The 21,210-nt window shown below is 45.1% G+C and overlaps 2 protein-coding genes across 2 annotated transcripts in view; one reads left to right on the forward strand and one right to left on the reverse strand.

The window, feature by feature from the left end:
• The first annotated feature begins 250 nt into the window (after positions 1 to 250).
• Positions 251 to 21,210, forward strand: part of ZBTB4 (zinc finger and BTB domain containing 4) — a 50,997-nt gene continuing 30,037 nt past the window's right edge. Inside the window, exons 1-2 of the mRNA XM_089479833.1 lie at positions 251 to 434; positions 3,293 to 3,346. The gene's annotated coding sequence lies outside the window, so the exon portion shown is untranslated. The remainder of the gene's footprint in view (positions 435 to 3,292; positions 3,347 to 21,210) is intronic.
• On the reverse strand, positions 14,051 to 15,190 carry LOC149304317 (solute carrier family 35 member G3-like). The gene has a single exon (XM_089480352.1). The coding sequence runs from the start codon at positions 15,121 to 15,123 to the stop codon at positions 14,059 to 14,061; it is 1,065 nt and encodes a 354-aa protein (XP_089336478.1). The 5' UTR covers positions 15,124 to 15,190; the 3' UTR covers positions 14,051 to 14,058.

Here is a 21,210-nt window from a genome sequence, read left to right on the forward strand (position 1 = left end):
TTAATCTGACTATTTCCTTCCTTCCCCCTTTTTTTGGCTAATGGTACAGTCTGGAAGAAGAAGGCGGGGCCTCGTCATAAATCAACACCCCCCCTAATTGATTATTCATAAGCCGAGCTGGGCGGGGAAAGAGAAAGGTTCGCTCAGAGGCCGGGGGCGTGGCTACAGTCCGAAGTTTGCCGGAAATGGCCGAAGGAAGCCGAGGGTGGAGAGAGGGATTCTTCTGCGCCCGGCTTGCTGTTGTCGAGAGCAAGGCGGAGAGGGTTGGAACGCTCCGGGGCGCGGCCTAGAAAGCCTCGGGCTCAAGTAGTTGGCGTCGCGGGAGATGGCGCGCGTTTGCTCGGGCGCTCTGCTTAGGAAAGACCGAGGCTTCGGGGCCTGTTTCCGGAACCGCGTCGGGCCTTCCCGGGAAGGCAGCTAAAGCGTTCTCGGGGGTACGGAGAGCTAGGATTTGCGGGATTTACGCCTTTGCGGGTTATGGAAGCTGCTGGTTGAGGGGGAGATGGCGACTATAGGAGGGGTGTCGAGATGGGGGGCATTAATTGGGGGCAAGGTTGGCATTTTGGGGTTCAGGGGGCCCTGGATGCCAATGAACAATGGATATAGCCACAAAAGGGGTAAAATCAAGGTTATGGGGGCTAATTTGGCTCTCAAATTTAGGGATTTGGGTCAAATAATGTGGAGTTCAAGGAAGGAAAGAAGAACAAGTCATTACCTCAGATAGCAGCCCTAACCTCTGAGCCGCGTTTGGAGACTGAATTCTCCGATTTAGTCTTACATTGGGGTAAACCCACGTTGACCTGAATGCAAGCAAACAAACCCTGGGTTAAGACCCCCCCCCCAAAAAAAAAGGTGGTGTTTAAAATTAAAATACTTTCCCCAACCCCAGGAGTGGGGAGGCTTCCGAGGTACAGTATATATAGATATATAGATATGTAAAAGAGAAGGGTGTAGTTTGGGTGCTTTTGGTAATATAGGAAGGCAGGACTTTCCGACTTTTGAAGTGAGAAGCCTATTTAAAATGGAGGGTCTGAGAAGGTTGTCTAAAAAGACATCTGAGAAAGCTGTACATAAAAAGGGGGAGAGGGTCTGGGAAGCCTATGGAAAAAGGGCAGAAGAGAAAGTTACATAAAACGGGGGCCTGAAAAACCTATATAAAAGGGGGTCTCAGAATCCTGTTTAAAAAGGAGGTCTGAGAAGCCTATAGAAAAAGGAGCACCTGAGGAGGTTATATAAAGAAGGGATTTGAGAAGCTTATGTAAAAGGGGGGGGGGGTCTGAGAAGCCTATAGAAAAAGGGAGTTTGAGAAGCTTATATAAAAAAAGGGGGGGTTCTGAGAAAACTATGTAAAAAGGGGATCTCAGAATGCTGTTTAAAAAGGAGGTCTGAAACCTATATAAAAAGGGGTTTTGACAAACCTGTATAAAACAGGGGCCTGAGAAGCCTATATAAAATGGGGTGTGTGTGTGTGTGTGTCTGAGATGAGAAATCTCAGGTGTTGCATTGGGTTGTAATGGGGCTGGTTTTGGGGGTGGCTTTGGGAGCCAAAGCGAGGCTTTCTCTTTGGGTTTTAGGGAAGCTGGTATCAGTCAGAGAGGTGAGTTTAGGGCCTGAGGGTTTGAGGACCACAAAAACTGGTTGAGGGGCCACATATGGCCCTTGGCTTGCCCTTTGCCCACCTGTGGCTTAAAGGGTAGCAGAGGAGTCACAATATATGAACTGGGGGGGGGCTTCAAGTGGTGAGGTTATGATGGGTAATTGAGCCCCTTTGAGGGAGGATTTGGGTTGTGGTTGGTGGGCCACTGTAAGGTACACATTTGGGACATTATTATTATCATCATCATGTTGTTGGTATTATTAATTACCTGCCTCTCCCCATGGATTGAGATAGGGAACAACAACGAGGAGACAAACATAAGTTAAAACACTTCCGTTAAAATACACATCCATTTAGAATGACAACACATACACATATTAACACGATCCACATCTATAGTTTGGGGTTAGATGATGATGATGATAATAATAAGTAGTATTTGTATCCCATTTTCCTTCCAAAACTGGGACTCAGATAATACAGTACTGTACAAGTAACAATGATGATAATAATAATAGTTTTATATGTTTAGGGACTGAAGGGTCACTGGAAAATATTTGGGGCTGTAAGGAGGATACTCAGAGAGGGAAGCACAACTTTCTAATTGGGAAGTGAGGGTATTAGAGCCGTAAAAGGGATCCGGAGGTCCTGGCAGGGACGGGAGTTGGGGCAAATCAACATGGGTTGTTTGGGGAGATACTGGGGAAGGGAAGGGTTCATTTGTAATAAAGCTCAAGAGAGGCAGGTTTCCGGGCTGGAACCCAGTTTGCACCTGAGTACTTGGCCCAGGGATCAGGTTATGAGAGCTGTGAGGCTTCCTGCTTGGTGACCCAAGGAAAAATGGCATTAAGAGAGGGAATTAAACTTGGAAAAGTTTCTTGAAAGCAGTGGTGGGATCAACAGGGCATTCCAGGTGATGTTGAACAGCAGTTCCCAGCAGCCCCAGGCTGCATGTACGCTGTGGAATTAATGCAGTTTGCCACTGCTTTAACTGTCATGGCTCAATGCTATGGAGTGTTGGGATTTGTGTGTCGTTTCAGGAGATACTTGGCCTGCTCTGTGAGAGAGCTTTGGTGCCGTGCTGTTCTTGCTGTATGCCTTCGAGTCATTTCCGATATATGGCAACCCTATGGCTAGCTGATCATGGGGTCTTCTTGGCAAGATTTGTTCAGAAGAGTGGAGTCGAAGTTTTTCACAGCCAGCATCCATAGTTTTTTGTGGGTTTTGGGGGCTATGAGGCCATGTTCTAGAAGAGTTTATTTCTGACATTTCACCAGCAGCTTCTCAGAAGATGCCAGCCACAGCTGCTGGCGAAACGTCAGGAATAAACTCTTCTAGAACATGGCCTCATAGCCTGAAAAACCCACAAAAAACTATGTTCAGAGGCGGTTTGCCATTGCCTTCCCCTGAGATTGAGAGAGTGTGACTTTCCTACGGCTGAGAGCCACCGTGGGTTTCATGACCAAGCTGGGAATCGAACCCTGGTTTCCACAGTCATAGTCCATCACTCAAACTTCTACACCATGCTGGCAAACTACAAATCCCAGGATTGGGTGGCGTTGAGCCATGGCATTTAAAGCAGCGTCATTCTGCAGTTTGGCAGCAGCCCCAGTCAGCATAGCCAAGGGTGAAAACTGTTAGAAGGTGCAGCTGAACAATATAGGGAAAACCACTTAATTCTCCTCTCCCCTCCAGGAAAAACAGTAATGATTTTGAGGAATCGTGTCCGAAGAGAGGAAGATCTGGAAGGTAATAACTAAATATTTGGATGAGGAATGAGAACGATGTTCTTGATAAAGTTGAGAAAAACTTTCACATATCTAGGAGCAGCAGCAGATGTCTTTAATATACTTTGAAAAGATTTATGTACCACAGCTCTTGAGTTTAGCTTCCAGGGCAGTTTATGAAAAGAAGTTAAAACACACAAATAAAATGTAAGAAGAGGTGGAAAGTACTGTACACTTATAATCATGGGGAAACAATAACATACAATATTTATTAGGCATTTGTTTATGAATATCCGTGAACTGTTTAGATATGAATGTTTGTGAACATATTTTGAAACGGAGAGTAACAGCAGGAACAGTATACCTGAGAATATGGTGTGGAAAGGGATATCTCTGCTGATTTCAGGTGGGTATCTGTGGAGGGGATTCCACAAATGAGAGTTTCCAATGAGAAAAATGTCTTCTTGTAGTTGATATTCCCCTTAATTCTAGTGGCCAGAACACCTGGAAAGTAGATACAAGAAACAGGTGTTTAGGTGCCTTAGGAAGTGATAGACTATACAGAGCTGAGAAAGCACTGGCATCTTCTGGTGTTAGTTGCAGACCTTGATTTTGGGTGTGGAGCAGGGCTGGTTGGGAGCCATGTTGCTCTCCCAATGTTGTTGGCCTGCAAGTTCCAGCCGCCTTATTATTATTATTATTATTATTATTAACATTTATTAACAGCTGTAAAGTTTGCACAGCACTTTACATAGGAAGGGTCAAATAAAAGAAAAGAATAAAAACCTGCCAGGCGACGTACAATCTAAAACAACAACATTAAATGATTAAAATATCTCTAAAATAATACTAGCTAGTATACAATAAAGACAAAGTAAGCAGCAGATTAACACCCAGTAATTTGGAATGCTTCCCTAAACAACAGTGTCTTCAATTTGGCCTTAAAATTAGCCAAGGAAGGAATAGTCCTCAATTGTGTGGAGAGGAGATAGGTTAGGCAATGGCAAGGCATGCTGGGAGCTGCAGGTCAACATCAGAAGGGCCCCATCATTCCCACTTCTGTGGGAAGTGTAAATGCTAGACCTTGGAGTTGCAAGGGAGGAAGACAGCTGAGAATGTGGAATGTGGGTGACAGTAAAAATATCCACAGTTAGGCACTATAAGAATTGTTTTCTAGAACAGCTCTCCCTTTAGATTAATCTGCTCCAAGCTTGGAAAAGTTTGACTACAGTATTTTGAACTACAGCTGTCAGATTCCCCAGCCTGCCAGTGGTCATTTCTTGGGGTTCCTGGGAGCTAGATTCAAAATAACACCCAAATTTTGGGTTTAATTGGGGAGAGACTGTAGTTATGGATAGTGAGGGGGGTTAAAAAATGTCAGGGAGAGAAGAAATGGGGGGAAGTGGGTACAAATGTGTTGTAGCAGCTGGTCATTCTTTTCCTTCCTCTCCCAGCTGCTTCTATTTGCTGTCTCCCAGCAGATGGCGCGAACACATCATTTAACCTCTTTGCGGCGCTTTCGGCCATCCCATCCCACTCTGAGATTTCCAGCCAGCAAAGCCGATGCTGAAAATGGCTGCGAGGCCATGGGTTTGCCTCAGCAAAAAGGAGCTGGGCTTCCTTCTTGCTTGGCATGTGTGTCCCTTTTTCTTTCAAGCTACCCCTTTGCCCTCATGGGGGGCAGGGTTGGTGACCCTTTGACAGGCTGAGTGTAGGGTGCCAGCTGTGATGTGGGGTGAAGGATTTTAGGCTTGGCAAGGTGTTGTGGAATTCAGTAACAGGGAAGCTGTGAACAGAAGTAGATCCAAAAGGGATTTGGATCCTAGGATGGGGTACAAGTGGGTTGGGCAAGGAGGGTGGAAGGACTTGTGGAGGAAATTTTGACAAACAATGTATAAAAAATAATCCTGTTGTGGCCAATTGATGTGATGGGTTTATATGGGGTGCGGGGGAGAGGTAGGAAATAAATAACCGAGTCTCTGAAAGCTGAATTATGGTTCTCTGAGCTATTCGAGTGCAACCAACTTTGGAATGCAGCTGTAGGTACTTTCTATCAGGAAAATCCCCACGTTGCAGCATCTAAAGATACACCCCAAACATACAGGGTCAACTGAGGCCAGGTCCCTCCCTTTGACCCGCTTTCCCTCCTCCAACAAGCCTCCTTGTGAGAAATCTTCCATTCTCCAGGGAGCACTGATGTGCGTTCATAAATACCAGTGCCATCTGGTTGTCACGGATGTCTGATGCCTTAAAGTGCCTCTGATTACATTTGCATTTTAATGAGGTGCTTGGAGCACAAGAGCCTCTTTCCGGGGGCTCCCACAGCGGTGACAACACTTCTTCCCAGTTCCTCTTCTTCACCCTCCCCTTCCTCCTGTAAGTTGACATTTGTCTTATAATCAAATATTATGAATAAAATGGTCTTTCCACATCGACATAAGTGTCCTGCAGCATTTTTTGCTTCAAGGGGTGGGTGCATGCTGGCTGGCTGGTGCTCCCTCAAGGTGCTGTTCATGTTGGCATCTATTTTCAGTAAGCCCTTGAGGCTTCTAGTTCTCATGAAGGAGGGGGAAAACATGACAAGACTGGGGCAGTGATTTTAGAAGGACTTGGGGAGAAAGCTTTGGTTTTTCTGTGTTTGTTGTTTTCCTGATCTGGGCTGCCAAGTCATGGCTCTGGAATTTAGAAATATCAGCACTTGTGGTCAGCTCAGCTGGTAAAAAGGGGATTGTTTGCACTTTGCATCCTGCCAGGAATTGTCTCTTAAAGCAGGAAAAACCGCAGAAGACTTAGGGTGCATGATGTTCTTTCTCAAGGCCTGTGCAAGATGGTGCGGCAGCTCTCATGCAACTGAGAAGAACTTTTGATGGATTTGACACTCATCAAGAAGGGGATGTCTTGGACAGATCTTGAAAGTGACCCAGAGACAAGTGGGTGATGATGGTCAGGCTTCTGAGCTGGGATATCCCAGGTTTGGATCTGGCTGTAGGTGGCTTGCAAACACACTGCTACCTCTTAACATCAACTTTGTGTCTACAACATGGGCGGACAACTGTTGTTGGTTGTTACGTGTCTTCAAGTTAACTTTGGCTGATGGCAAAACTCTCCCAAGGTTTACTTGGGAAGATTTCTTCAGAGAAGGTTTACCATTGCTTGCCTTCCTGTGAGGCAGAGAAAGTGGGATTTGCCAAAGGTAAACCAGTGGGTTTCAATGACAGAATGGGGATTCGAATCCTGGTTTCCTAGAGACTTAGTCCAACATTCAACCACTGCACTATTCTAGTTGTCTTGGGGTTTTCTTGGCAAGATTTCTTTAGAGAGGTTTTTCCATGGCCTTCCTCTGAGGCTGACTTGTCCAAAGTCACCAGTGGGTTTCCATAGTTGATAAAAGATTTGAACTCTGGCCTCCCAGAGATCTAATCCAACACTACAACCGCTACACCGTGCTGTCTTGGGGTTTTCTTGGCAAGATTTCTTCACAGTGAGGGGAAAAAAGTTCTAAAAAGCAAACCTTGATTTTGCTGTTTTACATAAGGGACACCATTTTACTCTCCCATTGTGCATAATAGGACTTGAGTGTTCATGGATTTTGATGCCCTCAGGGGGATCCTGGAAATGAACCTCAGTGGAGGGCAAAGGCCCACTGTATAAAAATTACTGAAACAATACATAATCCAAGCACCCAAAAGCGTTCCTTGGTGGGATAGTAAGTGTTTTTCTGCTTGTCTGTTTTACATTTTGTGTTGTGAAAAGAGGGAGTAGCCAGTCATGATGTGGGTAATTGTAGCCCTCTTGATGTTTCCTGGATTATGGGTCCCATAATCCTAAAACTGGCTATGTTGAGAACGGCAACCTGTCCACATCTGTACGGCCACAGGTCTTCATTCTTGCTGTAGAGGAAAAGCAGAATCCATCAGTGTAAGATGTCAGCCTGGCTTCACAAGGCCCAAATTAACATGGTTGGCACTCTGCTTTGAGGGGCAAAAGACCATAAAGATAAAATTTATGACCTGTATGATTTGTTCTGATGGCTATGTTCATGGTTGTCCACCTAATCTGTTTAGGATGATCTGGCAACTGCATGCACCTGAAGAGGCCCATGAAAGCTTACAAATAAAATTGGGAGCCAGCGTGGCGTAGTGATTTGAGTTTTGGACTACGATTCTGGAGAGCAGGTTTCAATTCTCAGCTTGGATATGAAACCCACTGGGGGATCTTGAGAAAGTCGCAGGGACTCAGGGAAAGGCAATGGCAAACCTCTTCTGAGCAAATCTTGCCAAGAAAACCCTGCGACAAGTTCACTTTAGGGTTGCCATAAGTTGGAAATGACTTGAAGGCGCAAAACAACAAAGGTGACACGAGATCTTTTTGTTTCAACAGACTAACGCTGTTGCCATCTGAAATCTAAAAGTCTTGGGTGAATAAAAAAAGATTTCCTGTCCAAAAAAACAGAATCAGCTGGCAATAATGGCAGTGTTACTTGCATTCCAGATAAGTAGTGCCCAATTTCAGTGTTTCCATCTCCTCCATCCTAAAGTCACAGCGCTCTGAGGAACAGTCTTTAAACATTCATGTAGAATTCATGTGGGGAAAATGGGGGCTTTGCAATATACTGGGACCAGGCAATGCAGACACAGCTTGAGAAGTTCCTTTTTTGAATTCCATTTCTCCAAATCTCCCAGCAGACACAGTCACTGATGAAAGATTATAGGAACTGCAGTCTAAAAACATGAAAGCCACGGCTGAAGAACCTGTACCCTGCCAGATGTTTTGATCTTCAGCTCCTGTATTCCCTCACGGTATGTCATGCTGGCTGGGGCTTTTGGGAGTTGAAGTGGTGGATCAAATCCCCACCCCCATTTTAGAGCAGGGATGGGGAACTGAAAGCTTTCCAGGTGTTGATGGACTATTCCCATCGTCCCTCACTATCCATGATGGCTGAGGCTGATGTGAAATGCAGGGTAGCCACATTTGGAGGCCCACAGGCCTTCCCAGCTCTGCCTTGCTGAAGTGAATGTTACTCCAGAATCAGAGGCTGTTGTAATGGGATATAAAGTACCGGGTTCAAAATGTTGAACACTGCCACCACCTCGTTCCCCACCCTGATCTCCTTGGCCAGGGCATTTGAAGCGGAGAGGCTGAAGTATGGCAAATGGAGCTTGGAGTACCATTAGTAGGCCAGGAAACATGTAACGATGCTGGAAATTCAGGGCTGGGAAAATGCTGTCTTGCGGAGAAAAGAGCAGTGATGGATGAGAAGGTTGTTCTGATTCAGGCAGGAGTTTAACAGAAGATAGAGAAGAAGGAGACCAGCAGGAGTAGTGAGAAGAGCGGCCAGGAAACTTTGCAGGAGCTGGTTGTGACATCTCCAAATTAATCCGGAGCATGATCAAAAAGCAGTATGAGGATTCAAGCACTGGAGAGAGAAAATCTCTTTGCCTGCGCATACCACACTCCACCCACTGCTTCATAACTGAATGCTTTGCAGGACACTGAAGGCAAGAGACGGAAATGCAAGCAGTAAGCGCAACACACACACAGAGAGGAGAGAGCGCTTGTTGTGAACTTTCTAGGCCACTGCCTTGGCTGGGCACGCAAGGAGCCCTTCCTGTCTGGTAGGTCCGACAGCTAGAGAGCCGCCAGAGGGCAGAATGGCGGCCAGGCCTGGCTTGAGCTCCTTTAGTACACTGCTTTGGCCGTGCAAAGCTAAGGCCCCCTTGGCTCTCTTCTAAGGGTCGCTCTTGGTCCGAACAGCTGCCTGCGTGGAGTCTGGTGTATAGTACAGGTGATTCTTTGCCTTCTATGGGATGCTTTTGGGGGAAATGCCACTGTCGCGGCCACTGCTGTACAGTCCAGACTGGAGAAAGCATCCTGATCACTCTGGAGCCAACATCTTATTTATTTAGCCAGCCAGGTTGGTGGCAGAGTTTTTTTGTTTCCTGCATTCTTGAGTGTTTGCTTTCAGGTTTCGTTAGAGAACCAGGCAGGCCGATGCCCCCAGAATTTGACCCCTGGCAAACTGGGTGGACTTGTCCCAGTTCTTCCCTTCACCTGCTGCTAGACAGACTGGGCAGTGGCAAGGAAAACAAAACAAAAAAAGAGAGCAGGTGGAGAGAGACACAATACTTTTGGGGATGCCAAAATGGAATGCATATGGATCCATGCTTGGCAAAATGGAAACCCTTGCCAAATTGGAAATTGCATACCTGGTTGATTCAGAAATTTTGCAAAATTGAATCCTGGAACCATTTACTTTGGGTCTTTCCAGCAACCTATGGCTAGAAATGTTCAAACTGGGTTCAGTTCCTTTACTGAAAGGACAGCAATTGTGTGGCCCTCCAGATGTTGCTGGGATGCAGCTTCCAGCATTCCTCATCCTTGTGGGATATGGGATGCTGGGGGCTACAGTCCAACAACATCTGGAGGGCCACATGATTCCCATGTCTGCTGTTCAGAGATGAGCCAGTTTGAGGTGTGGCTCTGAGCATGGTTGGACTGGCAAATAATCTTAGAGGTCCATAGGTCTCTTTCTGGAACTCAGTGCCAGGGCTGAAGTGTAAGTATGGAGGGAGAGCAAAATGAGGATGTTGCCTTCCCAATAGGAATTCTGCCCCCAATGAAATTTATTTCCGTTCCTAAATTTTTTAGCATTGTAGAGAGTGAGAGTCAGGAGCAGAGATTAAACTGCCTGGAGCATTCTGAGAATTGCAGTCCAGAAATGTAACCTTTACAACCTCTGAATAGGATCCAAAGATCCAAAAACCCGTATCAGTCTTGGTTTTTCCATAGTATTCAGTATCGTCTGTACAGTATTGGCAATCTCCAAGCCAGTTGTAGTACTATATAGTATTTGCTATATAAAATGACAAAATCAAGTTTTGCTTTTGGGAATTTGGGGGGGGGGGGAGGGATATTTTCAAGCTGTGGATAGCTGAATTTTTGGATGCTCAAATCCCATTATATACAATGGGGTAGTAAAATGGTGTCCCTTATATAAAATCAAGGTTTACTTTTTGGAATTTTTTTTGCGGGGGTTAGATGGGGATATTTTCAAGGCATGGATTTGAAAGCCATTGAATCAGTGGGTGTGGAGTACAGAATTTCATACACTGAATTCTTTTTCCATCCTAGCTGGCACATGAGAGACTTTGTGTGTGTGAAATATGTGCCCTACTACTCAACGACACTCCTGCAGTGCTGGACTCTGGGTATTAAAGTATATTTCTAAAGAAGGGGTTCCCAACCTTTTTGACTTGTGGAACAGGTTGGGAACTGCTGCTCTAAAGGATTGTAATAAACCTTTTCCTGCCATTCAAGCCAGGAATTAGCCATTCCTCATTGCTAGAGGGTTAGGGACTAAACTGAGAATGTTATACTTTGGACATATCATGAGAAGACATGACTTGCTAGAAAAGACAATAATGCTGGGGAAGGCAGAAGGAAAAGAGGAAGACCACATTAGAGGTGGAGAGATGCAAGGAAGGCACAAACCTGGGTTTGTAAGAACTGAGTTGAAGATAGGGTGACGTGGAAGTCTCTCATTCATAGGTTTGTCATAAATCAAAGGTCTAAAACCCACTGCAGAAATAATCCAGTTTGAGACCGCTTTAACTGCCCTGTCTCAATGCTAAGGAATTTGGGGGACTGTGTTTTGTGAGACATTTAGCCTTCTGTCAGAGAGCTCTGGCGCCACAATAAACTACAATCCCCAGAATTCCCTAGCACTGAGCCAGGGCAGTTAAAATGGCCTCAAACTGGATTATTTCTGCAGTGTGTTTTGGACCAAAGTTGACTTGACGGCAGTTGACTTGACGGCAGTTAACAACAGCAACATATGTCCTCAATTGCTTAAATTCAGTACCGTGCGACTAGATTGCATTGAAGGGTGTTCCAAAATTACTGTTTTCTGTGCGTTTTGGTGAGAATTATTGCTGAAAAAATGTCAAGGCAGCTGCAATGGGCCGTTAAGAATGATCTTTTTTTGTTTTCTCCACCACCAGCTCCCACTTCCAATTGTAGTAAAACAGATGATGACTGAATGTCAGTTTTGTGGCAGAAAAATCTGGCCAATTCTCCTATAGTCTCTGATCCCAGGACCCCATCCCAATAAGCTCCATGTTTTCCTCTGCTGGCCTGTATGTCCTGCCCTTTTGTCTTGGCCAACATGGCTGTTTTGTTTGTTGCCTTCTGGACATTTCAGGGGATTCCTAACATCTGTAGAGCCTTGCGATGGGGAGAGCATCTGAAAATACTCAAAAACTGGGTTTTTTGTTTTGAAAAAAGCGTTTCTCAAGTGTTTAGTAACACTACTGAGAAGAATGCTGGACTGATAAGATTCTTCACAGTTCAGGACTTAATTTTTGCAACATTTGCTTATAGTTGTATTTTGTAGATAATATCCATCCGCCCGCCCAAAAATAACATTCTGCACAGAATGTAATTTTTGCAGAAAAGTCCTGTACATATGTGCATTCTGTTATATAGGGTACACAAGCTATTACTACAGAGCAATGGCAGTTTTTTGTGCAAAACAATCCTGTCTGGGGTTCTCTGGTTCTGTGTAAGTCTCAAATGGCAAAGAGTCTTCAAAAACAGCACGGTTTTTGAAAATTTTCTTGCAGCAAGAAGCAAATTGCTAAAATTATTTGTTGCTTCCTTTAAGAAGAAAATTAGTGAAGAATTATACCGTTAGTAGAACCCAGCACTTAATGTGCCCCATCCCGTCATCACATCCCCATTATATTGTTGACTTTTTTCAGTGTACTTATAACACCATCTCCCATTCCTATCACTTCGACGTTTAAAGAAAGTTATCTTACTTTGCTGTGTGCCGGGGTATGAATTCTGACCTGCAATTCCCAGCAGCCCTTGCTTGCTTAGCAAGTGCCGAGGAATGATGGAGACTACAGTTCAGCAGTACCTAGAGTTGCATAGGCCTATCTCCTCTTCTATGTTGTGCTGCCTTCATCCCTAAAAAGCTGCTGTTGAATGTGAGGAGAGCATGGAGGCCTGAGGTCGTTGGATTGAAACTCCATCCACCCTTGCCGGCCAAAGCCAATGGCAGAGAATGATGGGAGTTGCAGTTAGTCCAACAACATCTGGAAAGTCAATATTCCAGCCCCTGATTCAAGATTCAATCTCCCCGCCTCAGTGCCCTTCCCCTATTCCAGTTCTTCCACACATACATACACACACACACACTGCAAGACTTGCTGCTTTCCTGCTTACAGGATCTCATTCTTTCTTCAACCCTCCTTTCCAGGACTAATGGTCAGCTAATTCCACAAACAAAGGTTCTCAGTGAGAAGCATAATGCCTCCTGTATGCCATCCTCTCTCTCTGAGTTCCTTAACTGTGCCATGTTCAGAGGTGATATGTTTGCCCACGAAGTCAGACATTGGGACAGTGCCTTTATTGGACTGCAGCTCTCATAATGCTGGCCGGGGCACTGTGGTAACTTTAGTCCAACAAAGGCACCGTCCCACAGTCTGCATTCTTTCATTCTCCCCCCCCCCCACAAAAAAAAATCTTGGCTTTAAAAAAAAAGTGTAATCTTATTATAAATCATTCGTAAGCAAAACTCATTGCAAAAAGAAAGATACAAATAAGATGCAGGGGAGTATCTTTCAGCACAATAATGTCTTCTGAATGTGGCTTGGCTTTTTAATCGAATTTGGAGGGGTTTATACATATTACATGTATGGCAGCAAATTACATGGATAGAGGTTTTGTTAAGATCTTCTGTATGTGGCTTTGATTCTCACAGAATTTGTGGTGCTCCATGGATAGGCCTTTGGGTTTTGTTCAAACTCCTGGAGGCTGTCTTTCAACTCATGCGACTCTTTTCTCCTTGAGAATGCTTTAAAAAAAGAAAAGGAAAGAAAAAGGAAACAGAATGGGGAGAATGCCACAGTCCTCACTTAGTTGCATTTTAGTCCTTTTTCTCCCCAAGTCAAGTCATGAGGATTTCCCCAGTAGCTGCCACCTCCTCTGATCATGGTCTCCTGGGTTCTGGTCTGAGAGAAGGTGGTCCAACTGCATCTAGTGAGGTGGAGATGTCCCTTGATCTCTTCATTTTGGCTTTCTACGGCTGTCAGCATATTGTTATCTTCAATTAACAAGCAATGCAGAGGTTTTATTTCTGTTCCTCTGTGGTTGCATCCTATTCAAAGGAGAAAGAGGAACTTCTTCTGCCATCGAGGAAATGCCACCTAAGGGGCTCAGCAGAATGGTGCACTGACCCCTGAAGCACATTACCAGGGCGGTTTTGCAAAGGGTTGAAAGGGTTTTCTTTTGCTCCTTCGAGGGATGGCCAGCTTCCGCTCAGGATGTGGATCTCAACATGGAAGGCTAGGGGATCTTCCCATCCCCTCTGATTCTGTGATCCATAGAGGAGGTTTGCCAGGAGAAGCAGACAAGGCCACAGCTGTGCCAGGCAAGTATTTGAGATTTATTGCCATCTTGAGTCCCGATATTAGGGGATCGATTTAAAAATTCAGGGTGTCTCTCATTTGGTGCCCAGAAGATTCCTACCATCTTCAAATTCACTAAATTCTCTACTGTTTCCCTCCTGTTTTTGCTAGCTCCAGATGTGATAGTGGGGTGGAGAGGCTTATAAGCTCCTCTACCGCTCTGCAGATGGTAATTCTGGACATTCCCTGCTTCGGATGGCTCCCATTTCGGAAGGTGCTTTCTAGTCAAGCTCATGCTCCTACCACCTAGGCTTCTCTGCTACTAAGGAGGCCCCTTAAGCTGCATAATGAATCCGTCGTCATCCTCTGTGGCATCGCAGCTGATATTTTGGGCTGTGATGATAGCAATACTGCCTAGGATGACCCCAGCCCCCATAATGTCAAAAGGTGAGACTGCCTCACGCAAGACATAGTACTGGACAGCGAGCGTCACTACCACCTCAGAGTGCAACACGGCACACACCAGAGCCGGGTGAGCTTTTGTCACTGCGTAGCTGGCACACAAGAAGGAGACTAAGGCCAGGAAGCTGATTGCCACCACACAAGTCCATGTCAAGGGATCCAAAGGCATCACCGGATCTTGAAGGAGGAACATGACTGGAGAGCACACCAGGCTGCCCACCACACCAAACATGAAGGCCACTGTCACCAGTTTGGCTGGGAAATCCAGGGCTCGGAAGATGACCAGGCCCAACGCCAAGGCCATTCCTCCCAGGCAAGCCAAGGCGTAACCAAAGGTGTTGTAGAGCTGGGTGCTCTTGTCCAAGTTCAACAAATCCGGGACCACCATGATGATCAGTCCCAGGGTGCTGCCCACCAGCCCAAACCAGTCGTACCCTGTCAAGTGTCCATTCTTAATGCACAGGGCCAAAAAGACAGAGCAGATGGTGGAGGATCCTTTGCGGACTGTGGCGGCGTTTCCACTGGGCACCACCATGAATGAGCTGTAGGCGCAGCCAATGGAGATGACGTTGATGGAGGCATGGAGCAAGCTGCGCAGGCGGGCCTCTGGGGGTGCAAAGCAAGGGGCCTTCTGGCAGCGGAGGTAGCAGGCAAAGAGCAGATGCAGGACACATCGGAAAAGGAGGATCTCCAAGGAAGGGATTCCTGACGCTTCATTGGCCATGCGAGTGAAAGGGGCCACAAAGCCAGCCGGCACTCCGCCCCCCAAAAGAGCTACAAGCAGCCCCTTCATGCTTTCTGACAGGCGGTAGCGGTTCCAGGCCGGGCGGCGGGGAGGTGGAGGCGGGGAACAAGGCGGAGAGAAGCGTAACAGGTCCGCCACGGTCCAGGCCGGTCGGGTTGGAAGTGGGGGGTCAGACGCCATTGTGGGGCTTCTCTGAAGACAGGACTTGGATGTTCAGCACAAAAGAATTGCTGGCACTGAGCGGAATCAAGTGGCAACCTGTGGGAGAGGATGGAGGAGGAGGAGGTGAATCAAATTGCCAGAAAGTTAGCTGATAGCAAACAGCTGGGCAGGACATGACAACATTCAGGTCAACCTTTTGTCTCCAACTGTACCATGGTCTTTGGCCAGTTGCCCTCTTAGTCCCAATTTCAAAGATTGGACCATCACTAGAGGAGGCTTAATTTGTATCATTAGTCTAATGCAGTGATACTCAAACTTTGATCCTCCAGACGTTTTGGACTTCAGTTCCCAGATTTCCTGACTCCTGGCCAAGCCAGCTGGAGCTTCTGGTAGCTGGAGTTCAAAACACCTGGACCAAAGGTTGGGAACCACTGATCTGAAAGATCAAATATCTGACTCGTTAGCATGGATGTGACAGATATTGCATTGCATGATTGTCACTTGCTATTTGATGTTCTTTTGTTGCCTGTTTTATTGAATCATTTCCTGTATTGCTATGTATTTTATATATATTATCCTATTATTTCTTAGATTGTACGCCATAGGCAGGTTTACTCTTTTATTTTTATTGTTTTTATGTACAGCGCTGTGCAAATCTACAGCGCTATATAGATAATAATAATAATAATAATAATAATAGTATTTGACACATTAAATTGCCATTATTGTTACTGTTCAGAATCATAGGACTGGCAGAGAAACTGCCATAAAATGAGACCCCCACCCTCAGATACCATTGATGGAAACACCAGAAACAGGGCCTTCTTGGTAGCTGCCCTAGGCTCTGGAACTCCCTTTCTAGAGAAGTTAGACTGGTCCCTTTAATTTCTTTTTCTGAGTGCTGAATTTTAAAAACAATAAAAATGTCACAAACTTGTCACACAATTTTATCACAAATTTATATTTTTATCAACTCAGATGTCATTCAGCTTTAATTAAGTCCGGACATTGATGTTCCAGTGCAATTTCTTTCAGTATTTTTGAATGGATTTTTGTGTTTCACATCAGTAAATTAAAGTGGAGTTGTGGTTGGACTAGGACTTGAGATCAGGGTTCGAATTGCCACTCGACTATGGAAACCCAATGGAGGATCTTGAGCAAGCCATGCTCTCTCAGCCTCAGAGGAAAGTAATGGCAAACTTACTTCGAATAAATATCGCCAAGAAAACCCCACGATAGGGTTGCTTTACAATGGCCATAGGTTGGAAACTGCTGGAAGACACAGCAACAAATGTAACTTGTTACAAGCGATCTGCATTATTTTGCTTTCTCATCTCTTCTCATGCAGGTCCCTTTTTCTAAAATGGCAATAAATCCAACCCACCACAGCTAGACTGATAAACATTTACACTTGAATCTGCTCTGAACAAATTACGTTAATAGTGATTTACAGCCTCTAACAAGATAGTGTCAGGTCTACTCTGAATAAATAAAATCAGCATTCTACACTGCCACAAGTTGCATCTAATGGACTGAATAAAGTAGATGTTTAGCATGGTGTGGAGGCCTGAGTATTGTAGTATACTCCAGGAGAACAGAATTCAAGTCTCCGCTCAGCTATGGAATCCCCACTTGGTGAGTCTGGGAAAAGCACACTCTCTCAGCCTCAGAGAAAAAGCAAGGGCAAACCTCTTCTGAATAAATCTGGCCAAGAAAGCGCTAGAAAAGGTAGCATGCTTTAGTAGGTCGAGTGTTGGAGCCCAAGGTTTGAATCTCCCCATAGTTGTGGAAACCCACTTGTCCCTTGGGCAAGTTCCATTCTCTCTCAGCCTCAGAAGAAGGCCATGGCAAGCCTTCTTTGAAGAAACCTTGCCTAGAATACAGTGGCCATAAGTCAGAGTCAAGCTGAAGGCATGTAACAACAGCAGCAACCCAAAGAACACAGTACCTGTTGGTTCTTTTTTGTTAATATTTTGTTCAAAGGAAGCAACAGAAGTAAACAGCAATACCAAGTTCTCTTGACTTGCCTCCCACAAACAGGAAGCCGGTTTCCTCTTGCTTGCTTCAAACTTCTCACACTGGCCATTGCCTGTACATTTTCAAGCCTATCCCTGCACTTGGGATGTAGGATTTTACAAAAACAGAAAGCAGGGATAGCCATTCAGATGGGATCGGACTGCAGCTCCCATCACTGGTAATGCTGCCTAGGGCTAATGGAAAGGGACCTTGTAGCATCTTGAGGTTAACTGAGCAAAAGAAGTTGGAGCATCAGCTTTCGTAGACTTTGGTCAACTTCCTCAGATGCATGGAGTGAACTGGTGCCAAGCTTTGTTGCTATGTGCCTTCAAGTCATTTCTGACTTGTGGCGACCCTATCACTGGGTTTTCTTGGCAAGATTTGTTCAGGGTACCTCCTTTGGACAAAGGGAACTGATTCCATTTCTGTAGCCATGGAAAGTCTAAAAGTCTGGCTCCAAATCTGGGATGCTCTCAGTTTACGGCATGGGAGCTGGCCAATCTTTGGCACCTTGATTCAGCATTTATGTTCATCTGCCAGTGTGGCATAGTGGTTCTGAGTGTTTGGCGTTGACTCTGGTGACCAGGGTTCGATTCCCAACACAGCCATGAAACTCGCTGGGTGATCTTGGGCAAGTTACAATCTCTCAGCCTCAAAGGATGGCAATGGCAAACCTCTTCTGAAGAAATTTACCAATAAAATCCCATTATAGGTTCCCCTTAGGTTCACCTTAGGGTCGCTATAAATTGGAAACAACTTGAAGGCAGTAACAACAATAACAAAGACTATTCCCTGTTCTCAACTACCTTGCTCAGTTTCTGCAGACCTAGGGCTGTGTCCTCTTTGACTGAGTCTATCCTTCCTTTCTTCCTACTACCTTCTATCTTTCTGAGCATTATTGTCTTTCCTAAGGAATCACCTTTTCTCACGGTGTGCCCAAAATAGGACAGCCTCAATTTAGTAATCCTGGCTTCTAGGGAGAGTTCAGAGAGTTCAGATCTGATTTGTTTCAGGATCCATTTATCTGTCTTTTTAGCCATCTGTGGTATCCACAAAATTCTCCTCCAGCACCCATCTTTAGTGAGTGGATATTTTGAACTCAACTGGAGTGTTAATCAGGGATATAATGTGTGTCAGGAAGCCATTGTCTCTCTTCAACCCACTGTTGATGGATTGAATTTGTAGATCTATTCAAATCTAGATGTTTCTCCAATGGAGTTGCAGCAGAATCATCAGCGTGGTGAAGTGGTTTGAATATTGGACTAGGACTCTGGACATCAGGGTTCGATTCCCTGCTCAAGCATCAAAACCCACTGCCTGGGTCACACACTCTTGGCCTCAGAGGATGGCAATTGCAATCCCCTCTGAAGAAACTTGCCAAGAAAACCCTACAATAGGGTCACCTTTTGGTTGTCAGGAGTAAAAAATGACTTGGAGACACCCAACAAAAACAACAACAGAACCACATCTGGAGGGCCATGTGTTTCCCACATTTTAGAAGGGCAGGGTTTTGAGCCTGATGAATTGTTCAGCCAAAACTAAATGCAGTGCATGGGCTAAGATCACACATTCTGGCCATCCATGCATGTGCCTTGCATCCTTCTGCCCCATTTTTCCTCCCTTCTTTTCCCTCTCCTCCACCCCTCTTTCTGGTCCTCCTTACAGTTGAAGTGATTCCTAGTATTAGGGATTAGATGAAGAATGGCTTTTATTAAGTATCTAGCAATTATAACTTTTTTCAAATGTGCGTGCCAGTTTCTTAATCTCAACAATAGTTCTATTTCCATACTACAGATGGAAAATGGGATTAAAGAGGCGGAAGGGAAGGGAGAGGGGGGGAGAGAACTGATTTGCCGGAGGCCACTCAGTGCTGGATTTTCCTCCCTAGATTTCAGGTTCAACAGGGGTTCCCTGCCTTTCAGGGCACAATCCCACTGTTTGTTGATGTCAAGGCATCTGTGTTCTGGTTCTAGAAGGGAAGCAGAGTCAATGTGTTCGGATGAGAGATGCAAGGGAGGCCTAGGATAGCTGAGATCTTCTCTCTGGGATTTCTGGGAAGGAAGAAGAAGGGGCAGAAGGAGACAGAGGACAAAGGACTGAAGAAATACCCACCTCAGATCTTTGCTTGCCTGACACTCAGACCTCCACAGCCGCCATATAAAGCCCAGCACCTCAACAGCTGGGAGAAATTGTGATGTCATTCACCATCCCTATGTCTCTGTGACATCAGACCTCTAAGGTGTGGTCACTTCCTTGAGCCTCTTCAGGGATCTGGTACCCCAGACAGGAAGTACTCCCAGGGGTCTAGCTGCCCAGGATGATGCGTTTCCTCCCCATTGCTTCTGGTTTTTCTTTTCTTTTCTTCTTTGTGTGGCTGAAAAAAATGTGGGTGGTGGTGGTGGTGTAGAAAGCTCTAGAGTACTTCCAAAGCGTATTTTGACTGAAAACAAACAATGTGTTAAGGTATTAAAATATAGAAAATGAATGCCCTGGATAAAATATTATCACATCCTTCAAATAGTCAGTTTGGGAACCAGCGTGGCTAGACAATACAGTCAGCCCTCTCCAGCCAAGGATTCAACCATCCACAGATTGAAAATATTAAAGATATATATATATATATATATATATATATATACCAAAAAGCAAGCCTCAGCTTTTTTTTTGTGGGGGGTTTTCAGGTTATGTGGCTATATTCTGGAAGAGTTTATTCCTGATATTTCACCAGCATCTTCAGAGAATGCACAAAACCCACAAAAAAACTATGGATTCTCTGGCCACAGAAGCCTTTGACTTCACAAACCTTGATTTTTGCCATTTTATATAAGGGACACCAACCATTTTACTTCACCATTTTATATTATGGGAGTTGAGCATCCAAAGATTTTGGTGTCCACAAGGGGCCCTGGAACCAAACCCCAGCGGATATCAAGGACCCACTATACAAGTTTTCTTACATCTTACAAGGAAGGGGAAAGTTTGCCCTGGGGCCATAGCTGTCTTCTGAATATATCTGTATCTGTCTACATGGGTGACCCTCCATCTCTAAACTGCTCTTTTAGTAACCAGAAGAGAAAAGGCAAGGCCACTTCCCTTTCTTGGAAGATCTTAGAGTGCTTTCAAGAAAGAGAATGCAAATAATTTTATTTTCCTATTGTTTATATACTGTTTTCTCAAGATGGGAGGGGGAGGACCCAAGGTGGGTTACAACATCTACACTGCAGATTTAATGCAGAATTAATGTGGATTCCAGGTGAGGTTTGACCAAAGCAGACCTTTCTTCTAAGGTCTGATCTGCACTGCAGAAATAAAGCTCTTTGACAGCGCTTTAAGTGCCAGGGCTCCATGCATGGAATTCTGAATTTGTAGTTTTGTGGAGATCTGAACTTTGATGCCACAACAAACTATAAACTCATGGCCGTTAAAATGCTGGCAATCTTGGCAAGAATTGTTCAGTGGTCTTGATGTTCCTTTGAGGCTGAGAGAGTGAGACTTATTCAAAGTCACCCAGTGGGTTTCCATGACTGAACAGGGATTTGAACCTTGGTCTGCAGAGCCCTAGTCCAATATTCCAACCACTACACCATGCTGTCTGTCTGTATTTTCCCAATTTGTTGTTGTTGTGTGCCTTCAAGTTGTATCTGACTTACAGCAACTGAACCTATAATGGAGTTTTCTGGGGCAGAGAATGTGTGATTCACCCTGTGGGGTGTGTTAGATGTTGTTGTTGTTGTTGTTGTTGTGTGCCTTCAAGCCATTTCTGACTTAGTGTGATGGTATCACAAGGGTTTTTTTTGGCCAAGACTTGTTGGGGAGTGGGCTTGGTTGCCCCTCCCTCCCTCTGAGGCTGAGAGAGTGTGACTCACCCAAACTCACTCAGTGAGTTTAATGCCTTATTAGATATTGTCCACCTTCAAGTCATTCCTGACTTAGGGCAACTCTATCTTGGGGTTTTCTTGCCAACATTTCTTCAGAAGGGGTTTGCCTTTGCCATCCTCTGAGGCTGAGAGAGTGTGATGTGCCCAAGGTCACCCACTGGGCTGCATAGCCAGTGACACCAAGGTAAATTTATTATGGGATTTTCTTGGC

Source organism: Sceloporus occidentalis, unplaced genomic scaffold (genome assembly GCF_023333645.1).
Source record: "Sceloporus occidentalis isolate IW3139 unplaced genomic scaffold, rSceOcc1.0.p SCAF_14, whole genome shotgun sequence".
In the NCBI taxonomy this organism is placed as follows: Eukaryota; Metazoa; Chordata; class Lepidosauria; order Squamata; family Phrynosomatidae; genus Sceloporus; species Sceloporus occidentalis.